The 27,403-nt window shown below is 38.1% G+C and overlaps 2 protein-coding genes across 2 annotated transcripts; one reads left to right on the forward strand and one right to left on the reverse strand.

Annotated features, from left to right (window-relative positions):
- The first annotated feature begins 559 nt into the window (after window positions 1-559).
- Window positions 560-10,237, forward strand: LOC107571935 (T-complex protein 1 subunit eta-like). Its single transcript, XM_016258322.1, has 11 exons — window positions 560-650; window positions 1,613-1,766; window positions 1,887-1,993; window positions 2,265-2,443; window positions 2,542-2,713; window positions 7,820-7,984; window positions 8,290-8,478; window positions 8,705-8,802; window positions 8,931-9,063; window positions 9,282-9,488; window positions 9,590-10,237. The coding sequence occupies exons 1-11, from the start codon at window positions 645-647 to the stop codon at window positions 9,821-9,823; spliced, it is 1,644 nt and encodes a 547-aa protein (XP_016113808.1). The 5' UTR covers window positions 560-644; the 3' UTR covers window positions 9,824-10,237.
- Window positions 10,238-10,302: 65 nt separating this feature from the next.
- Window positions 10,303-27,032, reverse strand: LOC107571934 (heat shock 70 kDa protein 12B-like). The gene is made up of 13 exons (XM_016258321.1): window positions 26,963-27,032; window positions 24,345-24,416; window positions 23,063-23,157; window positions 20,876-21,000; window positions 20,586-20,772; window positions 20,260-20,364; window positions 18,716-18,832; window positions 16,980-17,157; window positions 15,097-15,183; window positions 13,963-14,067; window positions 12,419-12,677; window positions 12,226-12,329; window positions 10,303-12,150 (listed from the first exon to the last, which is right to left on the reverse strand). Exons 2-13 carry the CDS (start codon window positions 24,388-24,390, stop codon window positions 11,483-11,485), a joined length of 2,076 nt encoding a protein of 691 aa, XP_016113807.1. The 5' UTR covers window positions 24,391-24,416; window positions 26,963-27,032; the 3' UTR covers window positions 10,303-11,482.
- Window positions 27,033-27,403: the final 371 nt, after the last annotated feature.

Genomic DNA, 27,403 nt, shown 5'->3' on the forward strand with positions numbered 1-27,403 from the left:
ATCAATATCAATATCAAATATGTTCCTGGTGGAAATGTAATATTACAAATATTTTTTAGATATTATTGATTTATTTATTTGAAACATCTATTGACTATTTTACATACAGCAGCTAAGCAGGCATATTGTGACCCGCAAGGTTAATTAATTAATTTATTTATTTATTAATGTATTTATTGTATATTTCCTTGTGGAAATGTACATTTACCTTCCATATTGCATAACTGTATTTATTTATTTATTGTTTGTTTGTTTGTTTGTTTAGCCTACTTACTTGTAAACAAATCGCTTACTTTCCACTTCACCAAATGTATTTCCTGGTGGAAACCTTCCATAACGCAAAACTTTCTTTCTTTCTTTCTTTCTTTCTTTCTTTCTTTCTTTCTTTCTTTCTTTCTTTCTTTCTTTCTTTCTTTCTTTCTTTCTTTCTTTCTTTCTTTCTTTCTTTAACATTTAATGAATAGTTGATATGTAAAAAAATAAAAATAAATGTTCAGGTTGCAGAGCAGCAGACATGAAAACTATAGTAATAGCGCCCTCTGCTGGTCATCATCAGTTTGCCATCAGACGCGTCTCGTGTTCTAGAGAGTTCTAGGTGCATTGTGGGTACCTCACCCGGCAGCGTCCTTCTCTATCCTGCAAACATGATGGTGAGTGCGCTTTCATGCCTGTTTTACCTTCAAATCCATCGTCATCCGACCGGTCGGTGCATTTCTTAGTGTTGGGAGATAAACATCCAGCGAGAATAACGCACAAAGAACATGTTTGCGAGATTATTTCTGTTTTAAATGGGATAACACGCCTGAAGATTTACATTGATGCTAGCTAGCTTGGTGGCTAACGATTCATTCTTCTGTATGAGAGTGACAGGCAGAATTTAGAGATTTGCTTTACGACGCGATGTGCAAAAGTACACATATATATTTATTTCACTCAATAGTTTTGATCCGTGTGGTTAACTGATGCCAGAGGCTTTAGTTTAGCATAATTTCGGTAATGCAGAAAGAGCGAATGAACCGGTTACACCCTTCAGTGTTTGTCTCTTCAGTTAAGTTACTATGATAAACCTGTGACTTTATGAAGCGATTTTTTTTCTATTAAATGCCCTTATTTTTTTTAGCACGTAGGGACACACTCATAGAGAGATTTTAGTGTTATTTATGACATCTCTTTTGTGCATGACAGTATGCAGTTTTTCAACTGCAAGAACTAATACAAGAGCAGGTATTACTGTTATTTGTACGTATTGTAATGTCTCTCTCTCTCTGTGTGTATATATAGAGAGAGATGGGGATAATGTAATAATGTAAATGTTTAAGTAAATATCACAGCACTTTATTAATTAACCTTCATAAATGGTCAATACACTGGCTGTATAAGAACTGTCAAAAGTCTCCCATAGTCATGGAAAACCTTTAAATTAAAAAATTGTGATTTTGCAGGCTTGGAAATGTCATGGAAATTAGCACAAGCGCAAAATATTGTGAACATATCTATTATAAATAATAGGAGTTTTCTTGTTTGATCTGAACTTGACATTAAAAACGTTTAATTGATTTCAAAAGATGGTGTAGTTATGATATTATAGTGACTCCTGAACATCTCCCCTCAGCCCACTCCAGTCATCCTCCTGAAGGAGGGCACAGACAGCTCTCAGGGGATCCCACAGCTCATCAGTAACATCAATGCCTGCCAGGTTGTGGCAGAGGCTGTGCGGACCACCCTCGGCCCCCGTGGCATGGACAAGCTTGTGGTAGATAACAGAGGTAAGTCAGATTTTCAATAGAGGTGCTGTGTTATTGGGAAGGACTGGTATATTTCTTGGCATCATATTAATATGATGCTCTGTTTTTTCATGTTGTGATTTACATGGCATTATCTTGCAGGCAAAGCCACTATTTCTAATGATGGAGCCACAATTTTGAAGCTTTTGGATGTCGTACACCCTGCGGCCAAGACTCTGGTAGACATTGCCAGATCTCAGGATGCTGAGGTAAGATTCCTGCATTCTGTGTGTATATGTCTACTGCTTTAAAAGGTAGTTAGGTAGGTAGATAGTTCTGGTTCTCAGTGTTGATTGATTGACAATATCATGTTAAAGCTATGCTAAAGACAGTATTGTGAATGTAAACATGACTAAAGCAGCTGCATGTCGGATTCATAATTAAAAATGTCATTTTGAGCAAGTTGGGCTCAAATTGCATGATCTTATAGCTAGTTAAATCCGCTAGATTGTATCATCTTCATTCTGTGTGTTTGTTTAGGTTGGTGACGGCACCACCTCGGTGACTCTGCTTGCTGCTGAGTTTCTGAAGCAGTTAAAGCCATATGTAGAGGAGGGGCTTCACCCCCAGACCATCATCAGAGCATTCCGCATCGCCACACAGCTCGCTGTCAAAAAGATCATAGAAATCGCTGTTACCATCAAAAAGGATGACAAGCAGTGAGTCTAATCACTGTCCGCTATTATATATCATAGTAATGTGTAATTAGCATATAAATGTCACGGAGGTGATCATTTGTCCTCTGTTGCTACCACAGAGAACAGAGGAGGTTGTTGGAGAAGTGTGCTGCTACGGCTCTGAACTCCAAGCTGATTGCAGGACAGAAGGAGTTCTTCTCCAAGATGGTGGTGGATGCGGTGATGATGCTGGATGATCTACTTCCTCTGAAGATGATTGGAGTGAAGAAGGTGCAGGGTGGAGCTCTGGAGGTGAGGGAGCAGTGTTCTAGATTCCAAAGAATTCTTATATTTTATGATTTATTTATAACATTTTTGTTAACACTGCTCACAAATCTTTTGGACTGACTGTCACTGTCGTTTTTCAAGTATTGAAATCTGTATGTTCAGACAATGTAGTCAATATCTAGTGTATATTTTTTTTGTTGCTGTAGTAATGATGTAAGGGTCACAGGGCCTGGTAGCCCTTCGGGCAGACGTTCTTCAGATTTTGGTAGCCCAAAATGAATTTAAGTAGCCTGAATATAACATTTAAAAAAAAAAAGACATCGGCTGAAATTCACTGCGGACAAATCAGAATGATTAAAAACTTAATTGATTGCTTTTTTTCTTCAAATAACAAGTCAAGAGAGTAGGGGTGCAACGGATCACAAAACCCACGGCTCGGAATCATATCAGATTTTGAATAACAGATCGGGTCATTTTGCAGATGAGCATAAAAAAATATGGTTCTTTATTATTTAAATAACAGAATACTTCTTTGATACCACAGCAAAAAAACTAGTAGCATATTGGGATGTAACGATTCACTCAGCTCACGATGCGATGCGATTCACGATACTGATTTCACAATACAATTTTCTCAATTTTTCTTTTTAACAAAATGAGTTTTAAGACAAATTATAAATGAAAAGGTGTCCTTCTATTATTTCTCCAACAATGCTACACATTTCTTTATGACATTGAAATATGTCAAATAATAAAACTAACTTGAACGTTTTTAAACAAATCCCAAATCAAATAATTAAATAATACAAATAAAATAAATCTCTTCATATAAACAATCTAAGGCTTTGGCTTTTTCCATTTTAAATCAGAGGCAACCACTGCATTTTAATCACGATCCAAACAGAGGCTAAATACAATTAGATTGTATAAATTTGAAGCAAAAACAGAATGGTCTGATTTTAGCTTTGTGAACGAGACGTAAATGTCACTCTCTGACAACAGGTGGCGCTTATGGAACAGCCCGTATTTATAGGCTGCTGCCCCTTTAATACTGAATGCACAGATCCAATATAATGATGCACTTGAGATTTCTTTCTCCTCTGTTTACGTTCGCTTAAGGCAGTGGTTCTCAACCTTTTTTCCACCAGGCCGCACTATGGTCCAAGTGCAAGTCTCGCGGGCCGCATCATTTACATATTACGTCAGCAATACAAACCAACCTGATTTATAATAGCCTAAATATTATGATATCTAATCGATTACATTCATTGAAATAAATAAATAATTCTACTCCCCATAAATAACACCCAATTTTGTGAACTTCGGCTCGAAAGGAGTAACAGCACAATCATAGGCGGAGTTTCACTTTTATGCGTGGGGGGGGGGGGGGGCCCCCCCGGGCAGAGGAGCCACAAGCACTTTTTATATGTTCTACATTTCATGTATTTATGCAACACATATTCTACATTAAAAAAATAAATTTAGAATGAACAATAACTGCTGTACAAAAGTAAAAAAAGAAAAAAAAACATACCTAATGCAGAAAAGCCGCCTCTTTTTCCAAATTGCGCAGATGATCACTATCTTTCTTTCTTTCTTTCTCTTCTGATACATTTTCAGTCAAATTGTTTTCTGTGTGCTAGATCAGAGCTAGAGTCCTGCATTTCAGCCCGGGCCCAATGGGCCCCGACTTTTTTACGCCCCTCGGGCCGGGCTTCGGGACAATTTTCACGTCATAGTTCAGACGCGGGTAGGGCCTCGGGCCTGTTTTAGGCTTCTCCTTATTTTTATATTTTAGACCTCAATCAATTAGTGATGAAAAAAGATTTCCGCGCTGGTGGAAACCGAGGCCGTGCTACCGAGACTGTCAAGAGCGGCTCGACGGTGTTTAGTGTCCCGCAACAGCAGTATGTGTGGTGCGTGCCGTCAGCACAGCTGAACAGTTCTGTGTTCAAATGCATGCAATAGGCTTAAGCGTCGGCAAAAGTAATTACCATAAATGTGTCAGGGGGAAACAGTAAGGAGATATTTTAATTATTTACTAATAAACTAGTGTTTTCTGAGTCGGTGTCGCAAGGATGAAGTTGCTGATCCTAACTAGCCCTCTCTTCATTAGACGCACCTTTAGAGAGAAGTGCATCTTTACGGATTATGATCATAATGAAAGAGTTTTTGATTTGTTTTATTTCGTTAAGTAGTAATTTAAAGCTTTCTATATATATATTTATCATGCCTGTGAGACATGTATTCGCTGAGTTTCGGTTAATTTTTGTGAAGCGCTCCTGTTCAAAACGAGACGGCAGAAAGCGCATCATGTTTGTTTTCTTTATTTTAGCACAACGTTTTGTTGATATTGTGAGTGCACACAAATAAAAGTAGACCCTTTACAGTTACGAATGATGTATTACTCGTACCTTTATGAGCAAAATTGACGGTGTATCCACTGAAAAAAAATGCAAGTGATCGCGCTGGCGCCTCTATGTCCTGCAAAGCGCGCTTCAGCTTCCACTTTCTGCACAAACTATTGGATATAGCGCACATTTATCTAGGTTTAACGTTTAAACATTGTTATATGCTTGAACTGTTTTATATCTATAGATTTTATTTTACTCAAGTCGTGATGATTTGAGAAGGCTAAATTGATCAAACATATGCTCACTGTCTGCCGCTGGCCACTTGGTCGTTACTTTAAATGCGTAACGTTAATTAGGCTATGTGAGTACTGCTCATGTCTGAAAATAATATATGAAAAACAAAATTATTTTACATAAAAATATTAGGCTATAGCTTATATTTATTTAGTACATTTTTTAATTAATGTAATAACTAAAATGAATTGTAAAACTGAAAGTATTTTTTAAAAATGTGTTCAGCACGGTGGGCCGCATTTGAATTCGTGACGGGCGAGAACCACTGCCTTAAGGCATAACCGACTGTGTTTACGAGAATACTTGCCGGGACAGTTATTTTGAGATAATTTTGTGTGTATGTTCATTCAGATGAAAGGATATGCGAAAGAGGAATCGATTCTGTGTACATGCATTGTCTGAAATGCGGCTCTCTGTGCACGCTTTGAATGAGTGCGCACAGCTCCGAATTAGGGCTGGACGATATGGTCAAAATTGATATCACAATATATTTCTTAATTTCGGTCGATTCGATATAATTCCGACATCGGTATGAACATTATTTATCTGAAATAGAAATCTTTTGTAACATTATAAATGCATTTATCATCACTTGATAAATTTTAAGCATCCTTGCTAAATAAAAGTATTAATTTCTAAAATGTGTTTCCCAAAAAAATAATAAAAATGATACTGAATAGAATAGTGTATAATATTACAAACGCTTTTTATTTCAGATAAATGCTGATCTTTGGTTCTTTCTATTCATCAAAGAATCCTGGAAAAAAAATGTACTCAACTGTTTTAAATATTGATAATCAGCATATTAGAATGATTTCTGAAGGATCATGTGACACTGAAGACTGGAGTAATGATGCTGACAATTTACCTATGTATGATCACAGGAATAAATAACATTTTAAAATGTATTCAAATAGAAATACATTTTAAATAGTAAAAATATTTCAACATTTTACTGTTTTTGCTGTGCTTTGGATCAAATAAATGCAGCCTTGGTGAGCAGAAGAGAATTCTTAAAAAAAAAAAAAAAAAAATTTGTGAATTCAAAAAATGTTGACTGGTAGTGTAGGCTGATTATTCTTATAGATTGAAACAAATGTGCTTCAGCCAGAAAAAAGGGTAGGAAAAGTGCTCAGAGTCACTGCAGAAAACAAAAAAATTGAACAACAACAAAACTGGAAATGTTGCTGGAGACGGGCTTATTGTAAATGCAAACTGATTCTCTGCCAGCAGGAGGCGCGTTTAGAGTGATAAAACTAGCGGTTTCTCCAGTAACGGCTGTAATCAAAGCAGCTCCGCTCAAGAATGCTACTTTATCAGATCAAATGAAAATGCCATCGAATCTTTTCTGAAGACAGTCGGTTCCCTTCAGAGATACATTCATATAAAACACCCGCGCTGTGTTATGATTTTGAAACGTGCAGTGCTCATGTTTATTCAACGAAGTCAAACGCCACAAATAAATCAATGTATGGGAAACACTGGTAATGTATATCGAAATACCGGAAATGTGTTTAAAAATCATATCACCGTTATTGAAAAAAATTATTTCGCGTATACTTATTGATATTGAATTATTGTCCAGCCCTACTCCGAATGCGCGTGAATGGTTTAAAACACTTGAATGTTTAAATCGGCAAGACTTAAAACGGCAAGAAACACGTGCAAACGATCAACTATGATCCGTTTTACCCCTACAAGCTAGTGAACAGCGCAAATCAAGGAAGGAATTTTATATAACTGTTCAAGATAGCCCGTCGGGCAAGGTGGTGAAACATTTTGGTAGCCCGACTGTAAAACACAATAGCCCCGGGACGTCGGGCTAGCGATTTTGCGAGCCCTGGGTCAGCACGACTTAAAACTGGAATATACCTCACGTCTTTTAAAATAGATTTTGAAACATTACGTGTCACACATTTGCCTACTTTGTAAATGGAGAAAACCTGGGCAATTTATTTCAAACAACAAACTCACGCTAAATACAGCTTGTTTCTAGGAGGTGTATGAAAATAAATTAGTTAAAAACTGGCTCTGACTTTATATCCTCTGACTGGATGGAATCTTAGTCTGAAGCTAGAAAATCTGAATCAGCCCATCATACATGTTTTTGTACGAAATGTCAAATCGTACTACTGAAAATATGCAGACTGGTTCTGACTTTCTCCAGACTGCAAAGCAGGTCAAAAGCCTTTACTCATGCAGCAACTGACAGTAGTTGTTAGTGTGATGAATGAAAACTGGAATATTTATTTATTTTCAGACTACGAAACTACATATTTTAGTTGGATATGACAAAAACAGATATATGCCGCCAGTCTGAACAAAGCCCTTTACATTCAGGATCATTATTGTGGAATAGCTGAACAGTCATATTCACAGATATGCAGAATGGGGAGGAAAAGGTCTGTCTATTGAAATGCAGCAAAAGAATCAGATGTAGATTTTAACCTTGCGGTCCTTTGTTTTTGTTTCTGTCTATCAGGACTCTCAGCTTGTAGCTGGTGTGGCATTCAAGAAGACTTTCTCCTATGCTGGCTTTGAGATGCAGCCCAAGCGCTATGTGAACCCAAAAATCGCACTGCTCAACATTGAGCTGGAGTTGAAGGCAGAGAAGGACAATGCAGAAGTCCGTGTCAACTCGGTGGAGGTCAGTACTGCTCTTAACTGTCACAGGTTGTCTCTTTGATTGTTGAGGCCTAATGATAAAAGGACTGGGCCCATAAGCAAATGATGGTGTAGTTGTCATTTTAAATTGGGCATTATTTTGGCAGAAGTGAAGGCCCGTAATTATTATCTGCTTTCTGTAGCTTCTACAAGGTAATTTATTGCAGTGACACTAACTAATACCAAAGTCTGCAAATTCATATTAGAATCTCATGTCTGTAATCCATCATGGCTCATATAAACAAACTCAATAATTTTTCTACATGTTTATGTGGCTGCTGTTTGCAGGAATATCAGGCCATCGTTGATGCTGAATGGAACATCCTATACGATAAGCTGGAGAAGATCTACAAATCCGGTGCTAAAGTGGTGCTGTCAAAGCTGCCCATTGGAGATGTGGCCACACAATACTTTGCAGACAGAGATCTGTTCTGTGCAGGCCGTGTTGTGGAGGAAGATCTTAAGAGAACTATGATGGTATAGTGGTATCCTGTGTATATCCTGTCAGTTTGCTTTGGCTATGTATCAGTACTTCCATTCTGTTTTTATATTGGAGTATAGTCCAGTTTTCTTTTAGTGTTGAAAGCTGTCGTGAGTAAATTAATGCCAGATATGCCTTATGCACATGTAATAATGGTTTGGTCGTGGTAATGATGTGTTGTTGACCATATAGCAGTTAAAGCAGTTGCGATGTCTCCTCCAGGCCTGTGGTGGCTCTATTCAGACCAGTGTCGGTGCCCTGACTGATGATGTGCTTGGACAGTGTGAGCTCTTTGAAGAAGTGCAGGTTGGAGGAGAGAGGTATGTTTTTTTTCTTTTCTTATGTAAATACAGAATGTAATTGTCCATGAAACTGGAGATTTTAATAAGTGATTTAATGTAAACATTTTCCATAAATGCGAAGTAACTATGTGTGTATTGCATTGCAGATACAACTTCTTCAAAGGCTGCCCGAAGGCCAAGACCTGCACTATCATCCTGAGGGGTGGTGCGGAGCAGTTCATGGAGGAAACGGACCGCTCCCTGCACGATGCCATCATGATTGTGCGCAGAGCAATCAAGGTGGGGAAAGCTTCATCTCTTGCTACAAATGATTACAACTGCAGATTTATGTTGTCCTTGATTTCCTTTCGTCAGTATTTCTGAGGTACAGTGAGCCGAATGACATAGGAAAGTAGTACTATAGTCCTAATTTCAGAATGTTTTAAGAACTGTCAGCAGGGGGAGACAAATTTACAAACATAGATGTTACTGAACATTCTCATATTTCCCCACGACAGAATGACTCTATTGTTGCTGGAGGTGGCGCTATAGAGATGGAGTTGTCGAAGTATCTGAGGGATTACTCTAGAACAATTCCAGGGAAGCAGCAGCTGCTGATCGGAGCCTATGCCAAAGCCCTGGAGATTATTCCCAGACAGCTGTGTGACAACGCAGGCTTTGATGCTACCAATATCCTAAACAAACTGAGGGCCAAGCATGCACAGGTACATACACAAATCGAGGCTTTTTTTTATTTTTATTAAATCATCTCAATTAAATGTCAGTGTTATAATGAATCCATTTGCATAATCTCCATTTTCCTTAGGGTGGTATATGGTATGGAGTGGACGTGAATAATGAAGATATATCAGATAACTTCCAGGGATGTGTATGGGAGCCCTCTGTTGTGCGTATCAATGCCCTGACCGCTGCTTCTGAAGCTGCATGTCTCATCCTCTCAGTGGATGAGACCATCAAGAACCCTCGCTCTACTGCTGACGGCCCAGCGGCACCTGCTGGCAGAGGAAGAGGTCGCGGTAGACCCCCACACGCCCACTAATCTACACCCATCCCCACTAGTGTCTTGGGCAGAGCCTCTGGACTCAGTCAAAACAAATGCTGGCCACTTATTGGGCCTTGATTTTTTTTTTGACCCGTTTGTGTTACTCTCTGGTCCCACTAAATCGAAGCATTTCTTTGTGTTTACAAAGGCGAAAACAGAATAAAATGTCATTTTTGCTAATTGTTCCAGATTGATGGGGATTGAATCATCTGTTGGATAGTTGGAGATGTGAATGTTTTGTGAAAGTCTGAGAACACACACAAACCATACAGACACTCAAATAAAGAGTGATCAGTTTGTAGATCTGTATAAGCACTGATATGCAGGCACTCTGCTGAGATCGTTCCTGAATTGGTCATTCGGTGGAACTATTTATTGGACCATTAAAATCAGTACTTTTGCTTCTCAACATTTCTGTGTGATTTTATTCTTTTTTTTGTGACAACCTTTCAGTCATGAGTGGTAAGAGACTGTATACATTAGAATTTAAATGTTTTACATTATAGCATTTAAAGAAAAATATATTTTATTTTGAGGCATTGTGATTTAGTATACAAACAGTTTCATAGTATGTATTAAACTAAAATCTGACTTTTAGGACTATATGCCAACAGTGTGATGTGATTTAACGCCTAGCTTGATTGCCTTGTGTCAGACTAATGTCCAGCATATTTAATAGTAGTATTACCAACATCCTTGAAGCAGGTTTCTTATAAAATAATAACAGTTTTCTTAGCTCCTGTATAGATAAAAAGCCAACTATATTGCTTATACAAGACAGATGAAAGCATAAACATGTTATAATAACGGTAAGTTTAGGCCTGGTATAATTTAAAGTCTTGAGAGGTAGTGTTTCATAAGCTTTAGCTATTTTAACTGTGCCTACATATAATAAAGAACAAACCTAAATGTCTCAATCAGATTCTTTGAGGAGCAAATAAGTAAAACTACAATTATAACCAGGCCAAAAAAAAAAAGGTTTGTATGATGTAAATGCCTGTTTTGTACTCTTAACCTCATTCTGATTGATCACTTCCTCTTCCTATCTCCAGGTGGCGCAACCATCATTTAAAACTAAAGATGTGTTGATTTTGTCTTTGAAGTTTTTAATTGATTCATGTATAGTTATAGAGAATGTTTAAAAAAATAAAACTTAAGTGGCTTTAATTGATAAATCAATTTAAATACTAAGTGTCTGCAATCTTAGAAGGAATATAATATCTACTTACTGCAAATCACCACAAGGAGTAACTGAACTGAAACTAGTTCCTCTGTGTTAATAAACTAATAGGAAATGCATTTACAGACCTTATGGCAAATATTTCAGATTATTTGATAATGTAAATGAAATTCCCGTCCGAAGATCTGGTTAATTCTTTGCCTCATTTCATATAATTTAGAATCTTTCTTATCCAAAGCTTACAGTACACTTCGTATAGGAGACAGTCCTCGGAGCTGGTGCTTTGCACAATAAAAGGGAATCCCAGTAACGCTCCAGGTTATCGTTCAGCCTTCCAGCTTTTATATCAGCAATCCTTGGATATCCAGATCTTCAACCTCAAAGCTATTATTTAAGCCATTAATTGATGAGATTAACTGTTGTTAAATGTCCATCACATTCGCATTCCAGTTCTCTCCAGAAACAGCACAATAGGATCAGTTGGACAGGAAGTCAATTGATGCCCACACCAGTCGGCCGGTTGCCACATCAACAGCTGTGACTTTGATCTCAGTGTCTCCAAACTGCATCGTCGTGCGAATCTCCCTGCGTTCAAATGCTGGTCCTTTATCGTTATCACCAGCGCTAGCTGCCACTGCCCCTGACTCAAGCAGGTCTAGCGTGATGGCACCACACTTCCTCACCCCGGGGTCGGTAATGTAGGTTATGTCATCAGTGTCGCTGCAGTAGATGTTGATGATGATCTTCCTTTGTCCCATTCTCGCTGGAGTGTAGCTCCGCCTCACCACCTCTCCCAAGGCCACCGATTGATCAACGCTTACAAAGTGGTCCAGGATGTCAGTGCACCATTCTCGGCCATCTTTGATGAGAAGCTTATCACGAGGGTGTCGGCCTTCCACAAAGCGGTTCAAAACCCCAACACCGTAAGTTAATGGGCAACGGCGTACACGGACAACAGTGGGGTCTAGACCAAATAGGACTGCACCCTTCAGGATGGTTAGACCTACGTCATGTGGAATTATAATACGGCAGTTGCTCCCTAGTGCATTCTGTGCCGCACGCTGAAGCATGGGTGACTCTGCAAATCCTCCAACCAAGAAGAGAAAACGCACATCCTTTACTTCCTCCTTCTGCATCAGGTTCTCTGTTAGAGTGAGAGGAATTGATAAGACTTTAGAGAATTTACCACCGTGTTTGTTTGAGAGACAATGTGTCTTACCAACATGTTTTATGATGTTGTTGATGGTCGGCTGGAAAAGCTCATTCATGGCTTCCGCAGACAGCCTCAGCATCCCTTGAGATGACCACTTTATAAAATTCATCCTGGCAAAAACATTACACATTGTTAGAGACATACTCACACTTTCAAAGACATAATTTAGCAAATAAAGCCCTCAGTGAGTCAGACGTACTTGCTCTTGCGCAGGGCAGTCTCCACACTCTGCCCCCGGTCTCGCTTGTAGAAGTCAATGAAGGAAAAAGGCAGCGAGATGTTTAATGAGTTGGCCCGGCCAGGAGCTGCTGTGCGCTTTCGGGCTTCAAATGCAATAGTAAGGTCTACCCAAGCTGCTGGACGTTTAGCTTTAAAACTCTCAATGAAGTCTGCCCCAAAGATCTGACACAACATGGCCTCGAAGGCAAGATCCACACCAACTGCTCCATAAGGACCCCCTGAAATTGAAACATGTATATGTACCATTTATGTTAGGGCTATATGCCACTAGATTTGCATGCTCACCTCAGTTTGCTTCAGGTCCTAAACTAAATCCTTTGGGAATACTGTGACCAATCAGGACAGCCTTCACCCTCTGGAGTGAAATAACAGGGCGTGGCTAAATTCAGCACTGAAGACTGACCAGTTTTGATTCCATTCCATCTATTGGAATCATGATTTTGCCTATCAGTATATGCTACTGGATCAACAGGTCTTGAAAAAACAATTCGGTAACACTTTACTTGAAGGGGTGTGCATAAGACTGACATGACACCTTCATAATCATGACATGACACATGTCATGAATATGAAAGAGGTTTTATGCATGTTTATGACAACTGTCATTAAGTGTCATTCGCTTAGTTATGTCATTTTTAATGCAAATATGACATTATTTGACCTAACTCTACCCCTACTCTTACCCCTAACCATAGCCCATAACAAAGACATCTCAAACAATGTCATCTTTGCATTAAAAATTACATAACTGAGTGAATGACACTTAATGACAGTTGTCATAAACATGCATAAAAACCCTTCATATTCATGACATGTGTCATGTCATGATTATGTAGGTGTCATGTCATGATTATGAAGGTGTCATGTCAGTCTTATGCACACCCCTTCAAGTAAAGTGTAACCAACAATTCTTAACCCTGACACTAACTCTAACCATTAACTATCCCTAAAATCAAACGGAAGTGATAGACTGATAAGAATATTGTTTGAACCACCAGAGCGCAAAGCCTAACGTTTTCCCTAAACAAGAGGTGTCCTATCCTGATCCTGAAGGGCCACTTTTATGTAGAGATTAGCTACAACACACCATCTTGGAAGTTTCTAGTGATCCTGAAAACGTCGATTAGCTGGTCCCGGTGTGTTTAATTAGGGCTGGAGCCAAACTCTGCTAGAAGGTGACCCTCCTGGAGCAGGACTGAACAACCCTGCCCTAAACCTGTAGAATCTGATAGGCTGGTGGTACGTTTCTTGTCCCAAACTTGATGTATACTTGTGGACTTGAGATGGTCATGGTGTGGGCATGTCTGTGAAGTCCAGAAGACTGTAGGGACCCCCCCCACTTAAGATCTTAGGTTTCAGATGAGTGTTTACATGCACCCTTGGTGTGTCTTTTTGCCAATCCCACACAAACACATCATACCAAACACTACCTGGCAGTCTATGTGGCATTATGTCACCAAAGTTGTATGAGTGTGAAGGAGTTAGATTTGGTTCTCAACTGACCTGAGACTTTGTAAAGCTCCTTCAGAGTGCCCTGTGGCTGCTCAATCTGATGCACCGTCAGATCCACTGTCCCACCACCACAGTCTGCCACAATGTACCGGTCACCTTTGAGAATACACACAGTTAACCATAGTCAGTCATCTGTTTCCTGCTTAGTAACTGTTACCAGATTTTTTTAAAACAACAAGACTTGTTTAAATAACAACCTTGTTCTTCTCTCTCTCTCTGACCTGCTGCAGTCAGGAAGATCTTCTCCCAAACAGCCTTCAGACATTTATGATACAGTCTGAGATAAGAGTGGCTTAGCTTGGCTCCTGCCAACTGACTTTACTCAACTACACAGGAGTAGAGAGAGGAAAGTGTGTTTCTTGTTTGTTTACAGTGGTGTAATAACTCAGTTTCATGGGAAATGGCCTCCTCTTTGTGTGTCGGTACACATGTGTGCACTATTAAGAACTGCAAGAGACTATGAGAAAGCAAAGGAGATCTGTATTTTCAGTATTGTGAGTTAGATTGTAATAAATTCTCCCTCTCGATCCCTCTCTCTCCAGGAAACATCTGGAGCTAAAGATCTGATTATTTTGACCCTGCACCTTGTCATTGTGCCAGTCATGCAGAGAGCACTGGACGCACACACACTGCAGCCATGCGCTCAGACTGTGCAGCCAGTAATAACATACTGATGATTGTTCCATAATGAGGGTCTCTTACACATGAAAAGCAATTCGAGTCATCTAAACAATATTATATGCACATAAGGAACAAGAAAGTGTGATGGGGGAAATCTTATTTCAAGATAAAAGGATTTCGTCTAACGTGAAATATAAACAGTACTCTGGAAATTTTTATTTTGGAAAGTATTGTTTTGATTTTTTCAGTTTTGTTTGCCTGTTTGAAACCTTGATAATATCACAAATAAAAAAAGATATTCATGTGTCTTTATTAAAGCATCTTCATGTTTAATTTGTCACAGTATCGGCACTCTATATGGCCTACAGGCATCAAGATGTCTGTTTCAAACATACTATATCTGAGAACAAAATGACTATCCATAGAATTTAGCTGTCTATATATACATAATAGAAGTCTATTGTATGTTTGATAGCTAGATGAGTGTGTGTCTCCATCTATTACCTGTCTGCATCTCAGACCACAATTCTCCAGTACCACTCTCCACCAGAAAAGTGCGGCTATGCCTGGCTCTGCGGAGCTGCTCGCGGGCTGAAAGACAGATTGGCCTCCTTTATTCTGTCAATCACTCACACATGGGCAGCTTTAATCAAAACCTTATCACATTAGAGTCAATAAACTCAAAGAGTGAGAGAGAGACCGAAAGAGAAGGGGAGAGATTGCAGTTACCTGGATCAGTAATAAAGCAGCCTGCTAAACAGACCCTGATTTAATGAACCTAAAGCCTTTGTTTATATAACACGATCTTTGAGATGTGAGCAGAATTTACTTTTAGTATTGCTCTTATACCTAATAAAACAGGCTTGTTTCATGGTTGTAGTTTTATAGCGGGTGCTTTTAGTGAATAATGACCTGCTAAACTAAGAATGATCTCTGCTTCACTTTTGGGGTTACTAAGGCTATACTGTTTGCTATTTTTCCTGAAAAATACTCTTTTTATGATTGCATTACTTCTAACGTTTCCTTTCAGGTACAGTCTGTGAACACTGGAGGACATGCTGCCTTACATTCCCACAGCTTGCACCAAACACACAGAGAATAGAAAACTTAACCACACTTTTGGGACAATCTGGAACCCATTACAATATGAAAAAGCTTTTGAAACAAGACAAAGACACAGAGAAGGAAAAAGTAAAAGCAAACCAATTTGAACTTTAATTACTCTAAAACCCATGTGATTTGATACAACAGAGACAGATAAATAACGTGTCCAATGTCTTAATATAGATGAGAGGACAGACAATTATAGACTCAATTGTGGGCACTTTTGTATCATTATAGTTTTAAGATAAGTAAATACAACTTTTTTTAAGAAAGGCAGTTTCTATATGTGTCAAATAAATCACCACGATCAAGACATAAAAAGCAGCAAAGAAAAGGCATGGTAAAAAGAAATTCCAAAAAGGTTTTTCACCAAAAAAAAACACAAAAAAACCCCCTGAAGCCAGTTAAGTGTAAAGAAAAGCAAAGGAAAGCAAAGAAAAGAAAAGTGACTCCAAAAAAAATCCCTTGGGAGCTAAAGTTCCCGAAGCTGGAGTGTGTGTTTGTGTCCCTTGATTTCCTGTGCCAGTAAATGTTGTACAATTGTAAAACATGTTTTGAAGACTAAATTTTGGAACATACATATTCTCAAATACTTCAGAATAAGCAAGCAAGCAAAAATGCAAGAAAGAATAAAAGAAACCATTCAGTGAAACTAGTGTAAGCAGTCAAGAGGAGGGTGAGCTCATGGTCTGCAGCACCTTGTTCCTATTATGATGTTAAATGTGTGTGTGTGTGTGTGTGTGTGTGTATGAGTGTAAGTATATTTTGTTTGAGTGTAAAAGCAGGAATGATGGTCATGTCTACAGTACTTTATTTTTGCTGTATATACAGTAAATATGAAAAGAGTGTTTGTAAAAGAGTACCATTTTATCTTTTGTCAAACCCTGATAAGAAACACAGTGTCAATCCTTCAAAGAGGCTTTTTTTCAGCACTGTGACCTCAGGAGACACTCTAACCTTAAAGAAAATGTCATCTTCTCTCTTTCTGATTTAACCCAAACCACATGCTCTCATACTCACTAAGACCCACTTAGTTCTGAATCAGTTTGACCCTGATCTAGCCATCCTCCATGCATAAACTCGCACATACCCACAGAAAACAAAAACAGTACTCTATTTTCAAGGGATGAAAAACGATCCTGTTTCCCCCATGCTTTGAGCATGGTTCCCATTAATGTTTATAGAGAAACATTATACACTCAACACAAGAGATCTAGATCAATGTAAGAGCTAGTTATTTTGTATAATCATTTGAGAAAAAGAAAGCAAAAATCTTTTCTTACCTTGCCTAAAACTGGAATCGAAAGGGCGAGACCCGTCCACATCTAAACCGTTGATTACTGGTCGTTGACTGAGGTCAATGACCTGGTATAGACGGAGCTTCCTGCAGTAGATAGATGCAGCTTCTGGTTCGAGAGCAATGAGGAGCTGCTCAGGAGAATCTGGAGTCACCAAACCTGCCTACCATAGGATAAAAAAAACATGAGTCTTAGTAGGGTTTGAATTAATATTGAGTAACTTACATTAATAAATAGTTCAGTATCAAGTGTTTCTAAGTGTCTGTTTTCCTGAATGAATCAGTGTTTTGAACAAGTCAGTTAAGTGAATGATTTGATGATACACTCATACAGACAGACACTTTTTTGGTTCCTCCTGAATGAATTCAAAGTGCTTTGAATGAAATGGTTGAGTGAGCGATTAAATGACTCACTCATACTGACAGTCACATGTTTATTTTCAGAATAAATCAGTGTTTTGAATAAATCGGGCAAGTGAATGGTTCAGTGAGTCCTCATAAAGACATTTATTTCCACCTACTGGTGTAACAATGTAACCTGCTCAAAGAGTCACTGAAAAATCCCCACCACTAACACATCAATTGATTGTCTGTCTGGACAAATAAAAGCTGATACAATAACTTTTAGGTTCTTTTTACTTGGGACAGTTATTAAACACCACAGCAATACCCTAGAAACCACCCAGAACATTTTAGCAACAACAGAGCACCTGTACAGTAACACCCTTGCCCCCACCCACTACACCCTAGCATCAACTGGCAATATTTAGGATCAAGTACTGCTCGCATTTTTTCATAAAACATGAGAACAATGAGCACAACTGGTAGCAAGGTAACCAAAGTAACAGAAGAAAAGGTGTCCACACACAGTGAAAGTATCGGTTAACTGCCCCAATTGGTCATGGAGTTATAATGGGAGACGGTGGGCTGCCTCGTTCCCCCTCTCCTGCTTGGCTAGGACAGGCGTGGTTTCCTGTGTTTGTGTGCTGGTCTCATACGTTGTTTAACCTCTGTGACACTGCATAGAGAAAATTAACCTCAATCTGCCTTACCTCTAGTAAGGTAGAGAGAAATAAAGATCTGAGGCTACTAGAACAAATACTGTTCTGACATGAGCCTGTTTAGTATGTAGAGCTGTTGGCTGTTTTGGGTATAATGAAGGAAGATCCCAGTGGTCTCAGAGTCTGAGCAGCTGTTAGTGATTGAATCAACAGTATTTTTTTCTTTAATGACAATTCCTGCACTGTTGATTGTTGTATGGCCTGAGATGTACATATTGTGCCAAAAATAATCTGTGTGATTGATTTCTTAGGGTTTTGCTCATAGGGAAATTTACAACTCTGCAGTACAGTATATTTCACACAGGCAAACACACACATATATGATGGATATCAGGTTATAGTGCCCTCTTGGCACACTATACCTCTCACGCTCATACAAAAGTCTTTCAACATTCCCATTTACTGTATGTGTGCAGTGACTTTTGCATTCTTTTTCATATACGCACATTTTCTGAACTTTACTGGGGGGCAGCAGGACATTATGTTCAATATGGGAGTATGCTTTTGTGTATGTCTGCATGACAGAAGAAAGCGAGAAAGAGAAAAAAGAGAAAGAAAAAGAAAAAGAGGAAGAAAAAAAGGAGAAAGAACAAGAGAAAGAAAGTGTTTGTATTTGAATGTGTAATTTTTCAGTTTTCTCAGATCAGTTATCCAACATTACCAAATACGCAGCTTCTCGCATGAACTGCTTAGCTGGCTGCCGCCACACCGCAGGAACAGTGATGACCCACCGTACTTCATTACCTTCCAGCATAGAGGAAGACTGGTCCTTCACCTCCTGAAAAACACACACAAATATTACTACTTTTCCAACTCTTATCTAAACTACATTCCACAGATAATATTTTCATACGTCTATTAGGTATTGATATCCCTTATTTCCGTTCCGCTCTAAAAAATATGTCAAATTCATGACCCTCATCCATGACCAGAGGTTGGGGGCGAAATCTCCATGTTAATGTTTTCCCACAAGCCTTCAGGGGCTCCAGGAAGAAGGAGGAAGAAGGTTTGGGTCCAGGAAAGTCTGACTACAGATTGGCCCAGAACCTCCACCTCCCCAAACCCCCACTCTTCACCTAGACTGGATGTGTTCTTGTTTGAGTGAAGGAAAAGTGCATCCTGAAAGATCTGGAGCAAAGCCACAGCACACTACTGCTCTGCATTATAGTGGTTGTTCATGTTCAGTCTGGCCCTGGAGGGAAATTTAAGTTGCACAACTAAAATAGGCAACAAATGCCTAAATAAATAAAGGAATAACCAAGACAAACAGACTTTAAAAATGTTTCACAAATGTTCAAATAATTCTTGAGTAATCAAGTACAAGTACAAAGAAATTGTATCTGAAAATACTTTTTATATATATTAGAAATTATGTAATTAATATCAATTTATTCTGCAAACTTTTAGTCCTGTGTAGGGTTACTAGCTTGTTAAGCAAAAGACTATATTTAATATAGTAATATATATATATATATATTTCTGTCAGGACCACTATGTCAAAGATGATTGACAATTAGCATACAGTTTGTATTGCCGGTATGGTTCTGTTCTGGGCAAGAACTCCCTGTGCATCAATGCAGCCTAGCAGTAACCCCCCAGGGTAAACAGAACATTTATTTTTGAAAGCATCCTCACTTTACAGCATTTTTACACAAGTGCCTAAAACTTTTTACGTTATTGTAACTTTGCAGGTAGGTTTCTTGAAGTGAATGAGTTATAGCAGATTTCTAGTTCCCAGCATGCTTTGTTTCTGACTATTAAAGGAGAGTAAAGGAGAGTATGTTATTTCATGTGTTTTTGCTCAATATTATTATAGGGGGAGTTCTATTAGTGTTTAATGTTAGATTATTTTGGAATTTAAAAGGGTTTCTGGTATGTCTGAGTTTTTGGGGTTACCATTGTGCTGAAGAGTAGAGCCTGTGGTTAGGATGGTGATTGGCCAAACACCATTAAGACTCTAAGTTGTTTAATTTATAAAGTAATGACTGTGCACTCTTCATCACAATGGTAGTCTCTTTGCAAAATACTTCAGTACATGGTGGTGTGCTTGACTTGTGCTATTGTTAACTAGCTAATATTAAATATATGTAAGGTAAATAATTATAAAATATAAATGTATTGTCTTATTGATATGTGTGTGTCTGTATACTGCATGAGTAGATATGTTTAAAAATGTTTTTTTCTGTTTTGTGTGTTTATGTTCACCTTTAAAGCATGTTCTCTGAAGAACCTCAAGGCGTAAGCAAACACCTCAATAGCCCGAACTCTTCTTCCACTAACAGACTCCAGCTCGGTCTCCATAGTGAGATCCTATTGAAAATAAAATAGTCTGCTGCAGAAATGCTTACCGAGATGTGACATAAATAATACACTTCCCTTATCCTCTGCTGTAGACTGACAGTATATATATGTTTGACAGTGTTGTGATACCTTAACAAACATGCTTGATTCCCCCAAGCTGAGCAATTACTCTACCTGAACAAATATATATATATCAACAACAGTCAAAATACAATAGATGCTCTGCTTACACTAGTGCTGTGGATTTTCATTTTGAATTTGTCAAAGTAGAGCCAATGCCTGGCTTCCTCAGGGTCAAGGTCATGATAGCTGTCTCGAGCTGCAAAGCCAAAACTGTGGAACCGGAGGTCAGGGGTCAGCAGCAGACAAGTTGGACTCTTCTGATTGGTTACACCAGGGTCACCATCCTCCCACCGTCTGTGAAAAAAAGAAAAAAAAAACTAAGAAGTGTAGGGTAAGACAAGGATGGGGGAGTTAGAATAACTTCAGGTTAGACAATGTTTGTGTGCTGATGTCATACCTCATCATGTGAATGGTCTCAGGATCTTTTGTGAAACTGAATGCATAGCCACTGGAGGTGGTGCCAAAATCTATAGCAACAACCACAGAAAATGGACGAGCCACACATGGTCTAACCTCTGTCCGCTGCAGAGGGAAAACAAGGTAGACAGAAAGAAAATAAATATATTGCCTTATCTCTTTTTCAAAGGGTGGCTTTACAAAAGGTTCTCCCTGGTATGGAGAGTAGCTGACCCCACCTTCTCCCTCTCTTCTCTTGTCTCTAGATCATTTCCCTGACCCGAGTTTTACATTGAGTGGAATGTATCATGTATTATTTTCAGGTTATGGTCTTATCACTTTTTTTTAGCCATGTAACGCTTATTTGTACATATGTTTTTGTGTATAAAATGTGAGATGCAGGACAATGTATAAAAAAAGGCAAAGTATACATTTTTTAAAAGTTGAATTTCTTTTAGCGCTTTTTAGAACAGAACGCAGTGGAACGCAGAAAATAAAGGTGACATTTAAAATGCAAGATGCACAGCACTGGAATGGGAAAGAAAAGCAAGGTCCTTTTTTAAAGGCTGAACACATTTTTAAAAAGCTGAAATTCTGTAACTTGAATCATGTAAAGCTTATTTGTACATATGTTTTTGTGTATAAAATGTGAGATGCAGGACAATGTATAAAAAAAGGCAAAGTATACATTTTTTAAAAGTTGAATTTCTTTTAGCGCTTTTTAGAACACTGCGTCATGCAAAAGAAGCTGCATAAGACACAAAGAAAATGTAGCGCAGTGGAACGCAGAAAATAAAGGTGACATTTAAAATGCAAGATGCACAGCACTGGAATGGGAAAGAAAAGCAAGGTCCTTTTTTAAAGGCTGAACACATTTTTAAAAAGCTGAAATTCTGTAACTTGAACACCTAATTTTTTAGAATGCTGTGTTGTATGCAAGACACTTCAAAATACACAAGCGCAAAAGAGAAAAGCGTCTGTACAGTGCATATCCAAATAGAAAAACAATGTAAAAAGGAGGGAATGGGGATGCATTTGTTCACACAAATGCGTTTTTGCATAGAAAAACGCAAGGCACAGGCATTGGAATTGGAAAAAAAACAAGCTCTCAAGACAGGTTTTTTAAAAGTTGAACTTTTTTTAACCTGACAGCCATGTTTTTAGAATTGCATGTCATTTGTGAGATGCTAAAAAGACGTGAGACATGAGTGCAGCGTTTAAAGACATCAAAAACAACAATAGAGCAGCACAGTGGAATACAAAAACACGTTTCATGTGAAAGACCACTGAGACAGGGCTATTGGTTAAACCAATGGCATGAGTTTGAGTCGGGACTAAGTGTTGTCCAACCAATGGCAGACCGGTTGAGTGTTTGAGAAACCAGTTTTTTGTGACTAGTTGCACAGAAATGACACACTTCACCTTTAAGCAGTGTTGGGAAGGTTACTTTGGAAATGTAATAGGTTACAGATTACAGGTTACTCTATTTAAATTGTAATAAGTAGTGTAACTATTTCAATTGCTTTACTTTAACAGGTTGTAGCCTAAAGCTTTCAGCGGCAATATGGATTGATGGAATTGGCAGTCATGGTGCGCTGCCAATTCAAACGAGAACCAATCAAAAGCATCAGAATAGCATCGCTTTACTAAACAGCCTTTAAATAGCAGGAGGCATCATGCCCATCAAAAATAGGCAAAGCAACAAAATCATATTATTCAACATATCATAGCTTTTTACAGAAAATATTCAGATGTAACCCACTTTGTAATTGTTAACATTTTCATAAGTAACTATAATTTAATTACACTTTTTTTTCTCAGTAACTGTAATTGGATTACAGTTACATTTATGTTGTAATTAAATTATGTAACGCCATTACATATAACTATGTACTCCCCAACACTGGCTTTAAGCGAGGAGTAAGTTGGCTTTCAAACAAAAAATGTTTGTGCTGCCCCAGATTGCAGACTGGAGGATTAGCTAATGATAGTGCTGCTTTAAACCAACTGACTTAGTGTTAAGTAAAGAAGCATAATTGCATATTTCTGGGGGTACCATATCTTCTTTCAACATTGCTGTAGTTTAAAGCATCTGATTTGGCATTTAATCCAGTTCTGAGGACAATGTTTATCATTTAAAGCACTACAGAGGGTGCATGGTAGAGCACTGTGTCTGTTGGGATCTTACTGGAGAGGGGGAGGGAGTAAGAGGAGTGATACTGCACTCATTTCTGGAAGGAGATGGAGAACCAGATGGAGATGTAGAGGCTGATCTATCTTCACCTGAAGAAGACAAGATGAAAGAGAAGGAATTAGAGATAAAGGAAGAAATCCTGGAAGTCTTTAACTTAGTAAGCTGCTCATGTATTGTACAGGAAAACACAAGTTCAGGACTCTTAATTGTGGATGAGCGATTAAGAGAAATCAAAGATTTCTGGAAAATTCCATATTGGTTGCCTGGGCATTTAAGCCCAACTGGCATGTGTTTACCAGTTTCAGAATTTCCAGCAGATGGTTTTCATTGGAAAAATTAGTAGAAACAGATATTTTCCTCTCTTTTGTGACATGTACAATAGCTCATCGAAAAGGGACTTGGTTCTATCCATTGAATATTAATTGGATTTTGAGATATGGGCATTGCACTTAACAACAGAGGTAGATCTGAATGCCAGCTTGCAGTCAACTGAGGACTTATGTCACTGGAACATCGAGTTATGGCATTTAAAAATGACAAAGTAAAAAAAAAAAAATCAATCAATAACATGCATTTAGAAAATAGATGATGATACAGTGAATTTTCATTTCATGCCATCTTTTGGATTTCTTTATATAATGCTAAATAACTAAATAGGAATAACTACAAACAAAACATAGAAGTTAAAATGAGTATTCAGTGTTCTTCCCAAGACTGTCATGAAAAAACACTTTGATTTTTGGTGTCTCATATCTGTGCCAACACTGACAAGGAAATTCAGGGGCAGAATTCCGAATATTCCATAATTCCTAACGTGGTCAAATTTACGAACATTTTCCAGATCAAAATGCAATTCCATGGCAAATACTTTATCAACTTGTAGTGACCCCTCCATCAAGGTCGCTTTAATGTGCCTGAAAATGAGCACACACTCAAACAAGGGGTGGAATTTACTCAAGGGTATGACAGGAATGTTATCGACGTGTACAGATATTCTCAGAGTGCAGCGCGTAGATAAGAGAGGGTCACACCCCTGTTCAGTATTGTTGATGGAATAGTCAGGAATTACAGCAAAATGTAATGTGGATGACCACAGGTTTCTATTCAGCTGTGCATTTTGTTTTACATGTCTTCTGTATATAAATTCTGGTTATATACTGTAGATGTAAATAACAATTATAATCTACAAGGTTCCTTAGGATATTCTACAAATACGATTTTCTCAAGTCTGAATTACAGTATCAAATCCCAAAGAATAAGTTTAATGAAACGTTACCTGGCACTTGTAGACTGTTGGTATTGAGCTGCAGGACGTCTGCCATTGTAGAGGTCACAGCGCTTCTTCGGCCTAGGAGGGAAAAAATAACAATAACCTGTGAAATAGGGTGGGGTTTTTTTTATTCAAAGTCTCAAGAGAAACTTAAGAGAACTTTACATTTTAAAATGTTTTTAAATAAGAAATCAACATTAATACATGTTAGACTGCATTTCTAAGGCTGATGATACACGGGGCACCTTTTTGAGCAATGTTGCTGGGCAACTTTGGGCAATGTTGCCATCAACAGGCAACCAGGTGAGACAGAGGGCCCACGGCCGATCTAAAGTATCCAGATAGAAATTTGTTAACCATTCTCAACGGGAAAGTGCTCAAGCAAAACTGCTCAAAAATGTGCACTGTGTATCTTCAGCCTAAGAATGTACACGTTTTGAAGCAAATTGAAAGGATTTTGTCATTGACCTTCATACAGAACAGACACATTACACATACAGAATAAATACTCTAACATTGTTGCAAATCTCTATTTTAGGTTTTATTTTATTTCATTGATATATTTGTTTGTTTTTAATTTTTTTCCCCCCTCTTCCTCAAACATCATATTAGGTCATCCCAGCTGCAACAACAAAGCCATGACATGATGCTTGTGGGTGTATAATGTAATAGTCATGCCATCTCACATTGATTTTAAGTTTCCCAAAGCTCTTGTTGGGCTCTGTTTTCCAGATCAAATAATCTAAATCTGGGGAGAAACACAATAAACACTGAAATGTGTTAAATGTTGTTAAACTAGTCTGATATCATACAAGTTTAATTCTGTGTTAAGTTACAAAATATTGGATTTACAGTTATTTCTTTTATCCGATGAACACAGAAGGGAAAATGTGGTGCGTTTTTAAATTCATGTCCCCCTACTTCCCAAAGTGTTCCATTCCCCTCTATTTTCCCCACCTCTCTTGCCATAATCTTTTCTTTGGACTCTTTCCCATTTTCTTTTTCTTCCACTGTTAACTTTAAACTTTCTTAGTGCTTGTAGGGTATGAGGAAAGCAGCATTCCCTTGACAGTGTGTGTGTGTGTGTGTGTGTGTGTGTGTGCGCATTTTTTGTGACAAATGAGGACATAAATTTGTATAATGACAAAGGTATGACATAGGTATTACAAGGAGAATGTGTCTTTTCAGGACATTACCCCATGTCCCCACTTTTCAAAACGCTTATAAATCACACAGAATGGAGTGTACTGAAAATCTGAAATAGCACAAAGTTTCCTGTAAGGGGTAGGTTTAGGGGTAGGGTTGGTGTAGGGCAATAGAATATACAATCTGTACAGTACAAAAACCATTATGCCTATGGGATGTCCCCACTTTTCACAAAAACAAACCTGTGTGTGTGTGTGTGTGTGTGTGTGTGTGCGTGCGTGCATGTTGCCCAGGAGAGAAAAATGGATTTAGAAAAGGAGAAAAGGTGAAGAGGGAGAGGTGAGGGCCTCCCACAATGCTTGTTTAGTAAATGGATCTGACTGAAATATACTCTCCAGATGCTCATATCTGTGCTGTTCTTGCACAAGGTCAACATATAACATGGTAGCACATTTTGAGCCCTTCACAGCACTTCACTTTCTGTTAGTGAATATTTAGTGGCTTTGGCAGAAAAAGGTTTAAATTTAATAAGTAAAAACTTAAAATGATACAAGCCCATTGAACTTGATTGATTTCAGATGGTAATGAAATATCACTGTCTCTCCATATGGTTTCAGACACACTTCATATAGATTACAAATGACATCAAAGAGGCTTTCTGGCACTGAGTCTGAGTCGTTTGAACAAAGAAATATAATATGTACAATCCATATCCCCAGTCACTGTAAAATGCTGTCTAGTCAGGAGCTGTCTAGTGCTGTCTAGTTATTATTGTTAACTAAAACTAAAACCATAAAAACATTTTCATTACTTGAAATAAAATAAACATTAAATGAAATAAAATATAATATATATATATATATATATATATATATATATATAAACATTTTTCTTTAGTTTAAGTACTAAAACTCAATAAACGAAAACTATAAACTATATAAAGATAATTGATATTAACTAAAACTTAAATATTCAAATAATAAAATATTTAAAATGAAAACATAAAAATAAAATCTAATTGAAAATATTAACAAAAACTGTAATAGTTATCAATGATATTAAAATGTCTAGTAATGTACATCCACAAACACACATCCTGTTTCCTCAAAGAGTTTTCTAGGAAAATCTTCCTATTGATTCCCACCCAAGAGCTACTTGTGACACAGCGACACAGTAATATTTGCAGAAACTGAGGTCAAGTATGATGAAGTACTCACCCCTTTCCTACTACATTACAATTATAGTCATTTTAAAGGATGTGCAAAGTCATATTTTAATGTCCGTCAGGTAAATACAGTTAAACTGTCCACTAAAATCCCATTTGTCTTTTTATGTCACACTAAAACATCCTTAAGTCACCTAAAAGCCCTCATCAATCCCACTCCTGTCAGTCATCAGCACAGAAGACAAAGCACTGCACCTGATGCTGGTCCCATTGAACATTTCACTCTGTTTTAGTATGTCAAATTTGTACTCACCCTTTTGTTTAGGATGTCCAAAATCCCCAAAGAAATTGGATGTTTCAGTAGCAGAGTCTGTGTAATGATGCTGTTTCCCAACAGTTTCAGCCAAATGTCTGAAAGAAGAAAAGCACTGAAGGTTTGAGCCAAAGTATCCGAGGAATATTCCTGTGACATTCACTGTTTCTGTATCCCATCAGTCAATCCCAAATCTGCTGTGGAATGTCAGGGAGGAATGGTTGAGAGAGCCACAGACACACATGTACAGGGACTGGATATGAACTTTGCAGTAGAGCTGGGGGAAAGGGAGGGTGCTTTGACTTCATACTGACACAGACTTGGTCACTGTGTATCTGTGTGTGTTTGCTGGACTGAGAGAGAGAGAGAGAGAGAGAGAGAGAGAGAGGGGGGGGGGAGTATTTGGAGTGGCAGCGTGCAGTGATTAAGTCATCCGACCCC

Source organism: Sinocyclocheilus grahami, unplaced genomic scaffold, assembly GCF_001515645.1.
Source record: "Sinocyclocheilus grahami isolate Dianchi unplaced genomic scaffold, SAMN03320097.WGS_v1.1 scaffold1671.1, whole genome shotgun sequence".
NCBI lineage: Eukaryota > Metazoa > Chordata > Actinopteri > Cypriniformes > Cyprinidae > Sinocyclocheilus > Sinocyclocheilus grahami.